The sequence below is a fragment of the Musa acuminata genome, chromosome BXJ2-4 (genome assembly GCF_036884655.1).
Source record: "Musa acuminata AAA Group cultivar baxijiao chromosome BXJ2-4, Cavendish_Baxijiao_AAA, whole genome shotgun sequence".
Classification (NCBI taxonomy): Eukaryota; Viridiplantae; Streptophyta; class Magnoliopsida; order Zingiberales; family Musaceae; genus Musa; species Musa acuminata.
Genome location: NC_088341.1, coordinates 40,443,160 through 40,462,441, shown reverse-complemented (window position 1 = coordinate 40,462,441; position 19,282 = coordinate 40,443,160). Strand labels below are relative to the sequence as shown.

At 36.2% G+C, this 19,282-nt stretch overlaps 2 protein-coding genes across 3 annotated transcripts; one reads left to right on the top strand and one right to left on the bottom strand.

The window, feature by feature from the left end:
* The first annotated feature begins 1,844 nt into the window (after positions 1-1,844).
* Positions 1,845-11,384, top strand: LOC135610878 (methylmalonate-semialdehyde dehydrogenase [acylating], mitochondrial-like). Its single transcript, XM_065105883.1, has 19 exons — positions 1,845-1,916; positions 2,028-2,125; positions 2,232-2,306; positions 3,103-3,264; positions 3,337-3,415; positions 3,603-3,757; positions 3,895-3,958; positions 4,918-4,997; positions 5,452-5,517; positions 6,825-6,875; positions 7,008-7,159; positions 7,332-7,422; positions 8,335-8,415; positions 9,058-9,135; positions 10,039-10,074; positions 10,148-10,191; positions 10,270-10,348; positions 10,910-11,000; positions 11,103-11,384. The coding sequence occupies exons 1-19, from the start codon at positions 1,892-1,894 to the stop codon at positions 11,210-11,212; spliced, it is 1,617 nt and encodes a 538-aa protein (XP_064961955.1). The 5' UTR covers positions 1,845-1,891; the 3' UTR covers positions 11,213-11,384.
* Positions 11,385-13,145: 1,761 nt separating this feature from the next.
* On the bottom strand, positions 13,146-17,872 carry LOC103982999 (uncharacterized protein C6C3.02c). Of its 2 annotated transcripts, XM_065105882.1 has the most exons (6): positions 17,687-17,872; positions 14,626-14,707; positions 14,488-14,547; positions 13,844-13,921; positions 13,571-13,749; positions 13,146-13,442 (listed from the first exon to the last, which is right to left on the bottom strand). In XM_065105882.1, the coding sequence occupies exons 2-6, from the start codon at positions 14,639-14,641 to the stop codon at positions 13,353-13,355; spliced, it is 423 nt and encodes a 140-aa protein (XP_064961954.1). In that variant the 5' UTR covers positions 14,642-14,707; positions 17,687-17,872; the 3' UTR covers positions 13,146-13,352. The 2 variants fall into 2 exon arrangements, with proteins under 2 accessions (XP_064961954.1, XP_009398394.2); XM_009400119.3 differs by lacking the exon at positions 14,626-14,707 and having other exon boundaries at positions 17,687-17,843.
* Positions 17,873-19,282: the final 1,410 nt, after the last annotated feature.

Here is a 19,282-nt window from a genome sequence, read left to right as displayed (position 1 = left end):
ATAATAATTAACATAATATTACCCAAATAAAGATAAAAAATCGACTTACTATTAGTTCTACTTAAAAATAATATAAATAATCTAAATGAACTCCTTTCATCGGTTAAACTAATTATAATTTTAAAAATATAATATTATAATAATCTATGAGCAATGCCAATTAATGAGACGTAATATTATATCATTTATAGTATTTTTAAATAATTTTTATAGTATTTTAATGCATTAATAAAATATTATAAATGCTATTGAAAACACCATAAGCGAATTAAACAAAAACACAAAATTATATGTCCATCCTTTGTGGGATTGAATTCATGTAATAGATTACTTGAAGTTTGGCTTATGTCAGATATTATTATCCAAATAGACTTGGTTTTCATGTTTAAATTTGATAAGATTGATTTTGATTGTCAAATTGAGTTAGCAAAATTGATTGGATCTTACCTATATTTCGAATATTCAGAAGAGAGAAAATTTTTTTTATATACATAAAAACATAAAAACATTTACATACATAAAAGCATTCACCGATCGGCGGACCTGCGCAAGATAAGGGAGCAATTCCGGAAGATGTCCATCCTGACACACCCCCACAAAGAACCCCTCGGCCGCAGCCAACGGAGCCTTCGAGCTCGTCATGGAAGCGTGGACGAGGCAGTCGAGCAGAGGCAACGCCCAAAACGGCGATGAAGATCACAGTGCAGATTCAAACAGTAATCAGATGGGCCGTAACACCAAACCGACTGCTGACATTTCTCAAGGAGAAGACGACGACGGCGATACTATATGCCTGACGTGCCGCAACGACAGTTGTGGATTCCTGGACAAGGACCGCACCGTTAACAAGTATGAGTGCTGTGAGTTGATCGTCCTTCTCGCGAAGGATCTAACCCTAAGGATTGAAGGCAGCGGCAGCGTCAGCTTCATCTGGGAGAAGCTTGAGATCGGTGTTAAGAACGCAGACACGATTGCTATAGAGGGAGGCAGCACCATAAACATCAATCCTTAATGTTGATTGACGTGAATTTATATGATGTCTAGTGCTTATAGAACCAACAAATGATTCATCACGTGGTTTGGTTTTTCGGTCTCTTTTTCTGATGGTGATTCCTACTTTGTTTAACTAATTGAGACATAGAACACTGTGCATTTGGAGTATTTCAAACTTGGTATTTCTCAGGCAATATAAACTTCATATGTTTTATATTCTACATTGATATCATTATTATATATATATATATATATATATATACTTCTGCGTCATGGGTGATTTTACATACGGAGACCAGTGAAATCATTATGATGGCGTCACGGGTGACTCAACAAGTACAACGGATGGAGTTAGTGACTTGTTTCTGGATTCTAATGCCACTTGACGCTGACCGGTTCACGTGTCAGCCAATATTTATCCGTGCCAGGTGGGTCCCGCAAGCACCATGTACCGCGGATCAAACACGAACACCTTCCGCCCGCTTCTGTCTTAGGCGATAGATCTTACCTGCCTCCACTGGAGCAAGATATGGACCCCATGTGGGCCCAATTCTTTGCCCATTCACAAACGGGCAATCTCTGGCGCGTGAGGAATGAACCGCTGGTTAAAAAAGGAAGTACATCTATACGAATGCTCCGCACCTGTCCGATAAGCTCATCCCGTGGACCATTTCGCGTGATACCCATGCGCAGTACCTGACTCGTGACTGGAAGCAACAATGTAATCGTGGGACCCATGTTACAATCACAGGAAAGGTACCCGATGCGGGTCACATTTTTAAGTAAGGATGCTGTATGTCAGCCTGCGTATATGCGTGTATATATATATATGTATATGAACGAATGATGTGGAGTCCAAACTATACTCATTCCATCTCCCTCCGCCGCCTGCCCAAGCATGCTGCGCTCTTCGCTTCACCGAGGTGACCGCCTTCCCCTCCCCTCTCCGCTCCTTAAAACCCTAATCGTCCGCCGTTAATCCCCGAAATTTCGTTTCTCAAACTCTTTCTCACACCTTCTCTCTTCCTCTGCAGTTGCCGGCTTTCGGGCATGGCGGTGTCCCGCCACCGCCCTTCGGGTCCTTCGCCTATCCACCGCTGCGGAAGCGTCGTCGATCCACGGAACCCATCCCGTAAGCGTTCGGATCTTTTTTCCGATTGATGCGTTTTGCTCTTGATCCTTTCCGCGAAACATCGTGCCCTTCTGGATAGAAGGATTAACTTGATGAGGAATTGCAGCCGAGGGTTCGGAATCTCATCGGGGGAGAGTTCGTTGAGTCACAGTCGGAGGATTGGATCGATGTTATAAACCCTGTAAGTTTGTCGAGTACGGTTCATGTTTGTCTTGGATCAGTTAATCATCGTTCCAGTTTACACATTTCGTTGTCAATTGGATCATTAGATCCCTATTTCTATATGATTATGCTGAATTTTGAGTTTTAAATATTTAATTTGTCATTGCGACTGATAGGCTTGATAAATTTAATGGTCTGCTTGTACCCAAAGAACACGCGGATGCATGTTAATGAACGATCTGAAATTTCAGGATTCGTAGATATAAAGATTGCTTCAAGCATTATTAGTATCTACCCATTCAAAGATTTGGTTGCCTGTTTGATTATTTCACTTGTGTAGAGTGGCTTGGATGATGAGAAATACAACTTAAATTGGACTTGTTTCTTGTAATTTGATCTAGGTGTGATTCTACTTCATTCTACAATGTCAGAGTTATGGTACTCTTGCTACTAATTTTGCTATCTATCACTTCTTTCCATTCTTAAAACAAAGTATATGAAAATGAACTTACAGTTTGTTTGAGACATTTAGCTAAAAAACAACAGTTCATTTTAGCTAAAACACAACCATAATTATTGCTGAGATCATGCCTAAGGATTTAATCCAGTTCAGACATAACCTGTTAACTTGGGAGGGTGTGGATCTTTAATTCTAACTCCATTTAAGTCTGAATTTACAGAATGTATACATGTGTGTACATGTGTGCTGTTGTAACTGAAGGACTTAATAAGTGCAAAGCTAAAACTCTGACCAAAGTTCTTTCTGATACAATTTTTCATGGAAGATGTGAATCTTTTATTTGTGGGCGTGATAGGCAACACAAGAGGTGGTCTCGAGGGTTCCTTTAACTACTAATGAAGAGTTCAAAGCAGCAGTAGGTGCCGCAAAAAGTGCATTTCCACAATGGAGAAATGTACCTTTGACAACACGGCAGCGGATTATGTTCAAACTTCAAGAGCTTATCCGAAGGGACATGGTAATCCAGCTGGAGCTTGAACTTTTATTGGGATTGAATGTTTTAATATTGGATTTTATGTACTTGTTTCAGGATAAGCTTGCCTTGAATATTACAACTGAACAGGGGAAGACACTGAAGGATGCTCAGGGTGATGTTTTTCGTGGTTTAGGTCAGTTTAGATTATAATCTTTATTGTTTTTACAAATTTCACACTCTCTTGGATGCCTTGGGAGGCCATGGTCATGCACCCCTTATGATTCCTTGAATTGTATTTTATAACTGAGATCCGAGTGTGACCAGTCTAATTTTTTGGATGGAAATTTAAGTTCATTAATTTTGTGGTTTCATTTTACCAGAGGTGGTCGAGCATGCTTGTGGAATGGCAACATTACAGATGGGTGAATATGCATCCAATGTTTCAAATGGTATCGACACATATAGTATTAGAGAACCTCTTGGTGTGTGTGCTGGGATATGCCCATTCAACTTTCCTGCAATGATTCCCCTATGGGTATGTGAACATGCCTTTCTTGGATAATATTATAAGATCTACCTTAATTGTTTACACACCTGGACTTTGCATTTTAGAGATCTCATTCAGTTGTATGCCTTTACCATCATTTATCTTTTTATATCTATTCAACACAGATGTTCCCAGTGGCAGTTACTTGCGGAAATACTTATGTTTTAAAGCCATCAGAGAAAGATCCAGGTGAAACATATTTGTCAGTTGGAATAACTATTTTAGTATTTTGATATCAGAATTGGAAAAATGAAAAAAAAAAGAACTTACAAATATTACCAAAATTCATGTTGATGCTTGTTCCTAATGTCTACCTGTTATATCAAATGAAATGATAATCATGTAAGAAACTTTATAGGTCAGTGTTTCAAATATTCAGAATGAGAGGTTGGCTCTGTATGATTATTTTGTCCATGTTTTATCTCATTGAAGGAATATTAACCATGCACTATCAAGATCCTTTATCCTGGCTGTACAGTAATAGCTGTAATAATCTTCTCTATCAGCTATTATAGTACTTGGCATGTGGAAGTTTAGCAAGACTTCATAGGATACTACAGAAAAGGGATGTGGGGCTTACCCATAATAAGACTGTCAATTTTATGTCGACAGTTGTGTTGGACTGTCCATTACACAAATTAACTCTCTTATATTTATATAGTGAAGGGCATCTCTTGAGTAGGTGCTATTCAATCAGAGGCCAGATATCTCTTCTATAAATGCTGTGCAACTTGATCAGAAACCAAATAGCTATCAGTAAATACACATCTTAACCGAGCTAAATGCCATATTGTAGAGTGATGAAGATCAAAAACAGAGTATTATAACTCAAATCCTGATGTTACTTTTTATGAATGTATTACATGATTTTGGTGCAGATGAGCAAAATGAAGCTATCATGAACTAATCCATTATAGTAATCATACTTAAGTTTGACTGTTGAGCTTCTATTAGTATAATTTTATAGTGGTTTTGGAAATCAGTTGGTTTAGTTTTTAATAAGATGAACTGTGGGTAATAGATAAGCTTCCATGAACTGTATATTGAACTTAAAGATAAGTTATTATTTTTTATAATACTGGAGAAGAAAAAGAACCAACTATTAAAATCAGAAATGGAAGAGTTAACATCTCTCAGTATTCTTTCAGGAGCTTCAATGATGCTTGCGGAACTAGCAAAGGAGGCTGGGTTGCCAGATGGAGTCTTAAATATTGTTCACGGCACCAATGTAAGTCTTATTCTGGATGTTTGCATATCTTGCAGTTGCTAAGTGATTCCTAACTAAATATGTGAATCACATAAGGGTTGATGCAGTGCTTCAGATACTTGTGGTACATTGGAGGGTAGATATACTACATGGCAAAATGTTAAGTGTGAAACACATATCTGAGGGTCTGTTGCACAATAGGATTTTCCTACACTCGAGATTTTTAGTTATTTAGACCTTCATATTTAAGTGGCAAGCTATACAACAAATATTGGATTTGAAAGTGTCAAATGGCATGTTTATAATGTCTCTTATGTGTAATACTAAAGTGACCTGTGAAAGAAGAACATATGACGAACGCTGGTGGGGTTCTCATTGGGTTTTCTTTCTTGAAGCTTCTGAATTTTTTTTCAAATTTAATTCTTGGTATTTCATGTCTTTAATTAAAAAAATTCTGACATATGTTATTTGACAGAATATTGTTAACAATATTTGTGATGATGAGGACATAAAGGCCATATCATTTGTTGGTTCAAACACAGTAAGTGATACCTCTGATCGTCGTTTGCCCTACTGCTTAATCACATTTTTTTTGTGCTGGACATTTAACATTACCATACTCTTTTAAGTTCTAGCACTTGATGACATCTCGATGCACTTAAAGCAAATTGTTACATAATATAATTTGTCGCACAGTTTATTTCTTATTTTGTCCATGCATTTCTTTTTTATTTTAATATTGTGGTCCACCTAGTGAATCCTTTAAGAACATTCTTTTGTGAGCAATCCTTTAAGAACATATTTTAATTATTTATGCTTAAAGGGGTGAGCAATTATTACCTAAATGCTGCATTTTTTAGCTATTAGGATGAAATCCTTTTTTGATTATTGAAAATATATTGATGTTTCTAAGTCTTAATTGGTAAGGTTTTGCTGGATGATGATTTTGGATCTTCATGTGTTAATTGAAGAATTAAGTTGTTTGCCAGAATAAAGAAATTCTGACATGAGAATCATATGTAAATGAACTGGCCTAGCAGACATGGTTTAGCACTGAGAATTCAAGACCTATGCCTGGATCGGTACTTGGGGGACTGGCCTGACATAATTTTCTTGGACTAAATTTTAGGAGATCACGTTGAAAATTTCAATGCCAATACCTTCACAGATAGATTAGATGTGAGATATACTGGTATCGAAATGTCTTTAACTAGACAGATCTTAGTTTCACAAGATCAAGCCCACTCAAATCAGTGTTAGCTGTACTTAGTCATATTAAGCCACCTGCAAAATTAAGGCATCTAATCTGGACCAATCAGAATAATGTATTCAGATGGCCCATGCCCAAGTCTAACTTTTAAAAACTGAATTGCTGGAGCAACAAGGCCTATCATACAAATAACAACCTTATGTTGAATAATGTTGGTTTCATAGCAAAATTTGTGACCATACCAAGATGAAGTTTCAGGAACTTGTAGTATAGTTTGTAGTTTCCTCAATTTGCATGTGGAGTTGACTTCTCAGATTTAGATTAGTGATATGATTGTTATTATAGAACACCTACCATTCCTAGTTGTGAAATACTCGTGTATTTAAAAATATTTGACTTGAGGTATATATCATATCTATCTTCTTGATGCTTAGTCCTGGTAGGATAAGTCCCTTATTAGGAGTGGCATATAGTTTTCTTTTTCCTGACAGATGATTGCTAACAAACACTCTAGAAACTATAGTTGATGATTCATAAAGAACTTCAGAAAGTATAACTCAAGTAGGTCTAATTGAATGTATGACTTGACCTTCATTAGGCTTTAACTTTTTCTTTTCTTTTTGCTTGCTTATTTATAGGCTGGAATGCACATTTATGCTAGAGCAGCAGCTAAAGGGAAACGTGTCCAGGTATATTAGTCTTTTTATCGGATAAAAATTCTTGAATGATCATTTTCTTTTTCCATCTGTTTCTTCCATTTAGATGATTGTCATATATTTGCACAAACAATGCATGTACCATTAATGCTTTACTCTCTTCAGTCAAACATGGGTGCAAAGAACCATGCTATTATCATGCCTGATGCAAGTCCAGATGCTACTTTAAATGCCTTAGTTGCTGCGGGATTTGGTGCTGCTGGTCAAAGGTGTATGGCACTGAGCACTGCTGTGTTTGTTGGAGGCTCAAAATCATGGTATATTTTATTTCAATGAATATGATTAGGTAGTTACATAATCATCTTGTGTGTAAAAAAAAACTTAATAATAGTATTTTGGGGCATTAAATTTGTGGCTCATAGTTTGTGTAGACCTCTTTTGATTTTCTTTTTTTGAAATAAACCTCTTATTAGTTTTTAAATTCGCCAGGGAGGATGAACTAATTAAACGTGCCAAAATGCTAAAGGTAAATGCAGGAACAGAGCCAGGGACAGACCTTGGTCCAGTGATTAGCAGACAGGTATTATTATCTAAAGATGTCAACATTCTGCTAAAACATTGTTGTGTAAGCATTCTCATATATTAAGTTTGCCCATGAACTGATCCCATTGAGTCAAACAATATTTACTTATTGGATATGTAGGTTTTTTTTTATGTTTTTCAACATGGAGATATGAAAACATTAATGGGTGATGATTTGATATGGAACCCTTCATAAAAGTTGTGGTTTGCTTGGGGGAGTCTTGAATGTGTTCTCTTATAATGGAAGCCATAATTTTGCTTATCTAGTTGACAGCTATGCTAGGACATCCACATTAGCATGGAACAATATAGAACTGACATTTCAATTTTGCAACATTGTTACAACAGTCATTACATAGAATAACCTTGTTGACTTTGTTCCAACATGGGCAATTAAATATGTCATTACATAGAATAGCCTTGTTAACCTCAGAATGCTGATAAAGCTTTAATATCTTACCTTAGGGAGAATATTTTGTTTTTTGAAGACCGGATATAGAGTCATTGAGCCCTTTATGATATAGAATTTGTGAACTTCAAATTGAAGATTCAATTCTCTTTTAACTGATGGCAAAATTTATATTTTTTTTATTTTGTAAAGACAAGTTTCTTGGTTTTGTTTAACTTGAAAATGTGCATCATTTTTTTCTTTCAGCTAGTTGTTCTCTCATTTATTTTCAGGTTCAATAATTGAATGGCATGTCTTATTTTGTATCTGCATCCTTAGTTTAATTATCATATTTCCTTGGTTTCCCTGTTTTAGCAAGTCTTTTGATTGACTACTGCATACTATTGTTGCCTCAGTTTTCCCTTCAATAAAGCTCTAGATCTTCCATATGATTGACATTTTGTTACTTTTCTCATAAATAATCTCTAACCCTTTTGAAATTTGTTGCCCATTGTGTGGCAGGCGAAGGATCGGATTTGCAAATTAATCCAAAGTGGTGTAGAAAGTGGTGCTAGGGTTGTACTTGATGGCAGAGACATTGTGGTATGCATGTCTCACATGTTGAGCATTTCATCGTGAAATACTATTTTTCTTTCGCATTTAACTGACATGTTCTACTTCATGCTAAGTTTCAATATTTCATCATATTGTTGATTATCAGATTTTTATTCTATAAGATGAGAACCCAACAAAAATACCTGCATGAAATGCTGCAAAGAAAGTTTTGAGCACTGGGTTTACCTTAAGGTGACCCTACCACTTAGTAAAAGTGTGTCTCTTTGGAACAAGTAACAAGCCTAGTATACATGGAATGGGATCCTAGTTGCTAAATGCTGTTGTTGTCTGGACTAGAGAAAGAGCTCTATTGCATTTTTGGTCAATAAACTCTCTCTTTCTGTAAAATTATACTGCAAATAAAGTGGTTAGATCACTATTTTTTTCCGAGGCAATTATCTACCAAATGGTGTCCAAGGGGTTGCTTAGTCTGTATGAAAGTGATAATTAAGTTGAGAGTTGCTTGTTTATATTGCAAATAAAGTGCTTAGGTCACTATTTTGTTGAGGTAGTTATCTACCAAATGGTGTTGAAGGGGTTGCTTATGAAAGTGATAATTAAGTCGAGAGTTTCTTGTTTGTATTCTAATCGATGGTCAACTAATAATTATCATCGATCCTGTTCTGTTAGGTTCGTGGTCTTGAAAATGGCAACTTCGTTGGTCCTACTATTTTAGCTGATACTACAAGTGACATGGAATGTTACAAGGTACATATTTCTCGCCCTCACTGTTGCCTGTTTCCTCTTTGCCAGTTGTTCCAGTGCAACCATAAAAATGTGAACAATTTTCTTTGTTACGAAGTCTGATCTGGTTTGAAGCAGTACTTGAATAATGTGGTTTCGCATGCATGGCCCTCTAAAGTATTAGCTGTAAGGTCCCGACTATATGGGTTTGGCTACATGCACAATGTATTTGCATATATGCTGCTCTAAAATTGAATTGTGCATGTATAACTATATAGTTAGAAACCTTCATTAGCTCCTCCATTTGCTATCTTGAATGGCATTGTGTGTATTAGAACAAAAGTCATTTGCAAAAAAGTTTTATCAACTACTTTTTAGTTTAAGGATGTGAACTTACTGAAAGGTGAGCAGCCGTGGCAGCTCAGTTGTACCATCACATGCTGACAGTTGAAAGTAAAGGAAATCATGAGAGACAAAAGGAGCTGGTGTCAGTGTGAAGAAATAGGAGTGAAGGGCTTGGCGGCAGACAGGCTTGACATGCTCACAAATCTAATTTCCTTTTATATCCCATGACTTGTTTTTGGTGGACTGGAGGAGGGAACATGAAAAGCAACCAGAGGGTCATTAGCAAAGAACAATATTATAAGGGGTAGCATAGTAAGTGATTTGTTGGATTAATCATTGACTTATGTAACTTATACCACCCAACATCGTTCAAATGGAAAAGGAGCATGTTAGGATGTTTATATTTGCAATAAGAGGAATGCATAATCCAGTTTTCGATGGTTACATATGCCAATACATTTTATTTCAAGTGTACATATACAAAAAACAACTGTATCATTGGTGAAATCACACCAGGTGGAATTATTCCATTTTGATGAACAATATCGAAGTTTAATTTCATTGTTTTATTAAATTTAACAGGAGGAGATATTTGGTCCAGTTTTGCTCTTGATGAAGGTAAAATTCATTTTATTACTTTAAAGTTCTTTTTCTTCTCTAGATCTGACAGTTTTTTTGTTTTTGGTGACAGGCTGACAGCCTTGACGAGGCTATCCATATTGTCAATAGTAACAAGTAAAGCTTACTTCTATTTTTCATTTCAAGACTTGGTAACCACTGCTGATTTAACTGAATGGTTCTTCGATATCTCAGATATGGTAATGGGGCATCCATATTTACAACATCAGGTGTTGCTGCAAGAAAATTTCAGACTGAGATTGAGGCTGGACAGGTAAGTTGTACTATTTTAATACATGGATTTTGTATCTGCCTAAACCTTATTCAAAATCACAAAGGAAATTAATGAATTTGCGAAGAGTTCGTATATAATAATTGGTATAGATCATGGATATTATATTCTACTGAAAAATTCATGGATATCACGTGCCATGCTGCCATGATGTTCACTATGATCTTTTTCTGCTGGTTGCACATAAGTCCATACAAACTCTAGATTATGGCTCTGTTTTTGCGAGTGTGGGCAGTCATTCATGTTAGGCTTGTAGGCAACAAGATATCTACCTATACTAATAGGCTCCACAATTTGCACACCTATCCTTTTTTGCTTCCAGTTTATGAATCCTTCTTTGCACACTTTAGCAGTACTAGTCATTAGGTGACGTAATTGTCCTCGTAAAGATTCTAGAATGCAGCATTGCACTGGTCATATATGGTAAATCTTATCCTTGTATATTCTTCATCATGTCTTCTTATGTAAAAAGTCCTAAATATAAATAGTTTGGTAGAAGGACTCCTTTTCCTTTACCTGACATGTTTTATAATGTGCATTAAGGTTGGTATCAATGTGCCAATTCCTGTACCTCTGCCGTTCTTCTCATTCACCGGCTCCAAGGCCTCTTTTGCTGGGGATCTCAACTTCTATGGTATGACTTTGCATGCATTAATTAGGACAAGTTTAGAAGGACCCTCTGGCATAAAAATTCAGAAACTGTTTGTTCCTTGACCAAGTGTGATCCTATTTGCAGGCAAGGCAGGTGTACAGTTTTACACACAGCTCAAGACGGTGACTCAACAGTGGAAGGATGCGCCTGGCCAGGGGATCTCACTAGCAATGCCTACGTCGCATAAATCGTGATCGCGTTGTTCCTGCTCTGCTCTGCACCGTGCCTCTCCTGCGGATCTCATGCTTATGCTTGGTTTGCAGGATATCAAATGATAAATAAGAGTAATGTTATTTGGTAGGAAAACATTGTACAATATTGGTGGAATTTGCTTCTCTTTCATTTTCACATTAGCATGCTTTCTTATTCGCGGCCCGAGCCTACAGGATAATACTGCACACAAGCTTTTCCTTATCAAGGCATCCTTTGCCAGGATAATGTAGAAACGACTTGTGAAGGGGGATGCATGTCATCGTCTGCAATAGCTAGTGGATGCTTCCGTAGGTACGATTGTGTTTCATTACAACTTATATATGCGAGTAATTTCAATCAATCTTACCCCTTTGTTATAACATAATTTCATGAGTTAATTATAGATTATCTTTTATAGGTAGATTTTTTTAACATCTCGATTGTTATAGTTATGAAAGTAAAATATTTAGTTTTATTTATCATAATATTAAAAATAAATAATAATAAAAAAATTTAACATTTGGTGGTGGTGAACGATGTCGATGGTGGTGGCGGAGGACGATATTGCTAGGGGTCACGAGTGATTATTGTGGATGAGAAAAACGACGACGAGAGTTGATGGACGCTCTACATTTGTGCCGATACTGATGCAGTTATCGAGTTGCCCTTTCGTTGCTCAGCATTTGCATCGATAGAGCGATGTCATTCAGCAATTGCATTAACATTGACGCGATGCAAAGTGGCCTTCACCTCCTATCGTCGCTCTCCTCATCCATAACAACCACTTGAGTAGTCCTTTCATCACTTTGCATCTATGTTAATGTCGATGTAGTTACCAAGTAGCAAAAGGGTTGTTGATACATAGCGATGTAAGGGTCGCTCGAGAATTACGTCGGTATCGACGTAGACGCAAAGTGGTTCACACATCTTGTCACCATTCTTTTCATCCATAATAGCTACCCACAGCTTCCGATAGCATCGACGTTTGTCATCACTAACGTCATTCGACATTAATAACTAGAACGTTAAAATTATTATTATTATTTATTTTCATATTTTTATCGACATTAATAACTAGAACGTTAAAATTATTATTATTATTTATTTTCATATTTTTATCGGTAAAACCGATGACGTTTGGATTAATGGAGTCTAATATAATTTTTTTAAATATAGAGATTAGGATACTAAGGAGTTTTAACTATAGGGTAATTTGTAATTAGTCTAATTTTAGTGTGCTTACTTTTTGATGTTTATAATGTTTGCTATAACATAATTTATAGAAAAAACATAATCAAGGTTTGCGGTTTCAGTTTCAGTAACTCGACTTGTATCAGTGTATGATCGGATTGGTGCAGGTCCGATCCGGTCTAGTGCTATGTGTAGGTTCGTTACAGGCAGGAAGATGAGAGGAAAGATGAAACAGCACGAGAACGAGAACAAGAGGTCGCAGGTCACGTCTCAAAGCAGCACGAGTTATATACAGGGCAAATTTCAAATTCAAAGTTTTTATTTTTTTTATTCTCTAAAAAATAAAATTATCTTTGACTTTTATCTCGTTACGATCTTATACGTTGTCTCTACCTACCCTCACCCTCGTTACGGTCGGTCTTTTATGTTGTCTCTACCTTCACCCTCATGAATGATATGAATTCAAAGCTTTTAATTTTATTTAGGGTAATCCCATCTTTAGTCCTCTAGTTGTAGATTAGATGATTTAAATGATTATTTAGGTTCTTGAATGTGAAAGAATTAGTGGTAAAGGACAACAATTATTGTTGAAAAACAAAAGCAAGTTAGAAGGATCTATTTAATGAACTTAAAACCATCCTACTTTCTCAATCTATCCAGGCTGATGAATGTGAAAGAATTAGTAGTAAAGGACAACAATTATTGTTAAAAACAAAAGCAACTTAAAAGAATAATTTAATGAACTTAAAAACAAAAGCAACAATTATTGAAAAACAGAAGTTCAAACATCCATGATATATGTTCAATTGAGAGATTTTTTTTTACAAGTAGTGGATTTATTATTAGTGACCATACTAAGTAAGACAAAGTAAGTTGCAAGTCATTTCTTGACACCAGGGTTTATTATTGTTACTTGAAACAAGGGATCATCAAGTCTGAAATAATAAGAGATCAAGCGGCACCAGATCCTCTGCGGCACTCGTTCAGCATGTCCAAGTAGAACTGGCACTTGCTGATGTCACTCCCATAGTTGTTGATGCACTGTAGAATGGAAACAGAAGCTTTAGTTTCAAACATTCAACAACGGTAACTTCAGACACAGCAGACTCGTAACTCATCAACAGGTGAGAGAGAGAGAAAAGAAAAGGTAAGATCAGAAGAACACGTACATCCTGGAAAGCCTTCGAGTGGATGCTGCATACATCTGTGCCAGCATAATTCACTGGGTTGGCAGGTGCTGCCGCAGTAGGAGCTTCGGATGCAATGGTCTCATGCTGGAAGGTGCGAGGCCCCATAACAGCATCGACTGCCCTATGAGCAACGGCACTCCCCGTGCCAAATGCCACACCTGGTAAACAACATCCCATATGAGCAAGATCTGTCCACAGATTTAGAATGCAGAATTATAGTGAAATGGAAAAGCAGATAGATGACATCATAACCTTGAGCGATGGTGGATCCAATTCCCCCCAGGATAGATCCACCACCCTGAACAGGAGCTGGAGGCGGAGCTTGACGTGCTGCATCAAAACAAATCAGAAACTGTTAAGTTGATTGCCACCACTAAACTAATGTCCTGACTGCCACATATCACAGTTCACAAATATCAGAAAGCATAATAAAGGTTCAAACAATTAAAATAATTAATCTAATCAAACTTCTCTTTCAAGCTGTCATTCCATTTCAATTATCAATTGATCGACTATTGTACAATTTATTTAATTTTTGCCAGTCTTCTAATAGGTTCTTGCAATAACTTATGCACAAAAACAAGATGCAGTGAATGGGTGAAATCTGTGTGGAGATTCTTGGCACCATCAATGGGATTGATATCACTTGATACTAGAAATAGAAAATTAGATGAAATTAAAACAGTTAAAGCAAAATCTAAATTAAAAATAATTATCCAAATACTAAAACACACACAAGAAGTTTGCATGAAAAACTTCGATTCTAATACTATGAAAAAAAAAAATAATGTAGCTTCAACAAATAACCACATAAGATAAGACAACATCAGATGTAAAAACACATTGCACATATTTTAATTATTCAATAACAATACTAACTTAAATTCAAGTATTACCAGGTTGGGGTGGGTTCCTCACAGGAGCAGGACGTCGAGCAGCACGAGGGGCCGAACGACCTACATATTATCTGAGTATTAAATGATGGACAATTCAGTAGCATAATAAAGGAAATAATGTAATTAAGCAATACATACAACCAATATATTGCATCCTAAAAATCACCAGAAAAAAACCCAGATTCGTATCACCAATTAGATTAGCAAGCCTATAAGAAGCCTGAGACAAGAAAACCAAACACAGAATCCAAGAGATCAAATGCAGAAGCAATATGGAAGTAATGAAGTGTTCAAACGATAAGAAACTATTTATATTTAAGAACCAATGTGACAACTTAGAAATCCAATCAATTGCAATAGAAGAACTTGTTTTAATAAAAACCAAAAAAAAGAAAACAAAATAGAAACAGCTGCAAAAAATCAAATGCCAAAATTATCTAAATGGACACATAAGTCAAAGCATATATACATTGATGTCTACTCACAAGAATAACAAAGGACACTAATGAAGACAAACATAGAATAAAAGAACTATTGGATGTATCTGCTGTCGGAGGTAGATAAGTTAGTCTAGCATTTGTATAGATTAGGACAAATCTTACTTGAGTCCAAGACTCCAAGTCTCAGATTACTTTTATATTCTATTATTTTAGCAGCAATTTTCTTATTTTTACTGCCATACAAATGAATTTATGTATTTGACAAATTTCTAAACCACAGTAGGTCTTATAGGTTATGAAAGAGTCAAAGATTATCTTAGGATAATCAATAAGTATCAAGTCATGACATGAATCCTCTCATTCAACTGATTGTTTTGAATGTTTACAAATATTTTTCTTGGTTGTTTAGAGTTATAAATGAAATATCTTGAACATAACTGTATAGGTATAAAATATATTCCTTAGAAACACTTGTGGAACTTAAAAATGAAGTAAGATGACATGTTTTACAATCAGCCTAATATTTCTCTTCCTATTTGTCATTTCTATCTATCTCTCTATCTCTCTCTCCTCTCTTATTTCACTCTCCCATAGATCCATCTTGCTGGAGTATTACTGCAGTTGAAAACAGTAGTGATTCTCTCTCTTCTCTCTTGTTTCACTATCCCCCACATATCTTGCTGGAATATTATTGCAGTTAACAGCAGTAGTGATTCTCTCTCTTCTATTTTATTTCACACACACGCACACTCCCACATCTATCGTTATGGAATTTTGTTGCAGCAGATAGAAGTAGTGATTTTCTCAATGAAGAAAGAACAGTGGTAAGTGCATTTGGTTTGCTACCACATCATTCTTGCATCAAGTGTAAATCCTTCTTATCACAAGAGGATCCCATCATAGACAAAATCTAGAATACACAAATTCTTTTTCCTCAATGCAAACTCATACTAGTCCTCCAAGTTCTTTCTATTTTCTTTTGTCATTACCATGCGTAGAAGACCCTGAGACATATAAGACTGCCTCATCTTCTAGGTCATAGATTTATTAAATAATGCTACGCCTGATTCCAATTCAATAGGAGACCTTACAATTCTAAGTGGCACCATCCTTCCCTCTACTTAGTTATCTTGAAAATCTCATATGTATTGTTTGTTTCCTGTGCACATCTTTTGTTAGCTTTAACTTCAGCATATCCTTTACCTGGCTATAAAGACATCATCATCTTCAAATGTCCCTGACCTAATTGTTAACCCAAAAATTTTCAATGCACAAACCAAGATTTTAAATAACAGGCCCACACGAGTTCCAACACTTGTCGGACATGTATGGCACCAATGCAGAAGGTGGTATACCAATTTGTGGTATCTGGTTATATATCTAAAGCCGATCAGTACATACTGGTCCAATTGGTATTTGAAACAATGAAACAAAAGTATGTACCAACCAGTATTTGAAATCATGAAACATTCCATTATGGTCTTGTCCATTAACAGCCATAGGAAGAAATCGATGAAAAGTTACCAGGCAACTGACGGACAGGCACAGGTACTCCAACATCTGTACCCAAGTATATAATTTATCACACAATGAATACACCACAACATTCAATCACTGCTGTACTGCTCATTTTACTTTAGCCCCTGGACACAGTATGATCACTACCTTTCTGTAATCATACAAGGAACATAAGCCTTTGACGCTAGAAATATGGTGAAGAAACATCACAAGGTTCATGCCTCCACAGAAACACAGTACTTGCAACCTAGGCTCCTGTTTAAACATCAAAGTAGTTAACACATCATTTGCTATTTCTTATCAGCAGATTCATGCCATTATGCCACAAACTTCCAACGCAAACCAGATATCCCCAACAATGTTAGATAGTTATGTCTCCTGTAAATAATCATCAATCTGCCATAATCAATGTTAATCATTCACAAAATCAGCATTCCATGATGGTTGCACCTGTGGAACAACTGATTGTTTTCATACATGGTGAATCAAATGTGGGGTCTAACAAGTTATTGGTCCACATAATTGATGTAATTTTTTGGCTATCGGATGCTTCACCTATATCATTAGATAGGTTTTTTTGTTGGTCCACAACCAAGATAATTAAAGATTCCATGTAATCATCAATACTTCCAATTATATACACAAAACTTTCCACAATCCACTTTTATGAATTTTTCAACAATTTATCCTCGTACCAAATTATTCTTTTTATAATGTATACTTGGTACCAGAATTTCAAGTGTTCAACTATTTATTGGATGAATTACCCGTAATACCTCACTTTGGCTGCATGAAAAGGAAATCATGCCAATTACTAGACTGAAGCACCTCCAATATAATTTATGTATGTAAATAAAATTTAAATATGCCAGTGGCTACTAGTACTCCCAAATCAACTACACCAATGCTATTTTTATTGAAGAAATAAAGAAGGCAGCAAATGGACTAAACCTGAAAGACAACGATAACACTATAGAAAAGAGATTACCATATACAAAGAGTTAAAAAGAAGATGCCTTACTAATAAGGAATAACATACAGAGAATCGAGCGAAGTCATATATATCATGTCATCAGATCATAACACGAAGGCAAGTAATTTGATGGCCCAACGAGTGGAAATCGACATGAATTCGATGAGGAGGGAGGCCAAAAGCAAAGCAACACGGCATCCGGCGATGATCCAGAGCCCTAGAGAGATCTAGAGAGAACGGATAGAAGGCATTCAAGACAAACACGTACCACCAGAGCTTCGACGAGGCATGACGGCGAATAGCGACGCAAGCGAAGAGCCGGAGGAGGTCGAAACCCTAGAAAGGCGCAGCGGTGAAATGGGTATTCGGGAAGCGAGGACTCGGTTTGTATAGCCGAGAAGACGTCACGAGATTTAGTTTCAAGTTTCTTATCGACATGAATGTCCGGATTTAATATGCGATGAGAAAATTATGAGCCGTCCGATTACAATCAAATGGCCACAAAATGAAAGGATGGCTATACTCTTAAGCGGTGCCAACGGAATACCCTAAGGATTTCATCATATGACGCCTCATGTTTTTTTTTTTTTTTTATATTAGGAGTACCCCTATTTACATAATAAGATCAAAATACTCTTAATAACTAATTTTATTGAACCAAACCTTTTCAATATAACTTTTAAGTATTTAATATAATCATCATCGTCCTCATTCATCATGAGCTGTAGCCATCAGGTTGTCGTTCTTGCCAATAAAACATCGAGCATCAATGATGGTGTCATCATCGTCGAGTCCTGTCAAGAAGCGATTGTTGTGTTTCATCAAGAAGCGATTGTCGAGAGGAAGGGGGTCATAATTGTCATCACCAATGGGGTTGATGGTGTTCATTGTCGCCATGGCCATTAGTTGAGTATTAAGCTTTGTGCCATGTCGATGATCAATACTTCATTGTTGTATCATCGTATAGTATTTTGTAACCTAGTTGAATCACTATATAATTTTTTATAGTATCAATAAAATATTTGTAGTATCATTAAAGTATCACCTTGATAATAATAAAAAAAATATATAGTATTAAATGATGATATACATCACTTACTAAATTCTTGAAAAGATAGACCGTAGAGTAATTGTGATGTACATCTCAAAATATTTCTTTCGTAAGAATTTTTGGATTTCTATCGCTAACGATACTTAAAAAAATCATAATATTTTTCGAGCTTAAAAAGAAACTATTCGAATGACACTCTCCCCTCAATCTCCGGTGCTCCAAATATTATAAGAAATAACTTATTAGATCTGATAAGGTATATCTTGGGTCCAAGACACGTCACAACCGATGCCACGTCACAACCGAGTCATGAGTGTCTCAACCTGGGAATTATCATCCGGTGAACGAAGGCGAGCTGCCAATTAGCCTGGAGACGGAGAGACGCTGCTCAACACAAACGACGTCCGAACCGAGAAACGCTGATCAACACCCCGTCGCGAGGCCCCGGCCTATCTCGGTAACAAGATCCATCAACAATAGCTGTCATCATCAATATACCAAAATATTTTTTTAAATAAACGTGTGGCATTTATATCGACAATTGGACGAATGTACTGAAAAAATTATGCAAATATGCATCAAATATCCAAAAAAACCTACCGAAAAAGTCCTTCCTCTATGCTCATTAAAGAAACGATCATTTCATATTTGTGAACTTTCAAGTCTCTTAAGAAATATATTAACTTATCATAAAATCCATCAAAGTCTTCACGACTTCATTCAATATGTGTTTTTATATGAAACTACCAATCCAAATCTTTCTTGTATGTTCGTAATAAATACCTTCAAAGCATCATATTTATTTGTAAGAAC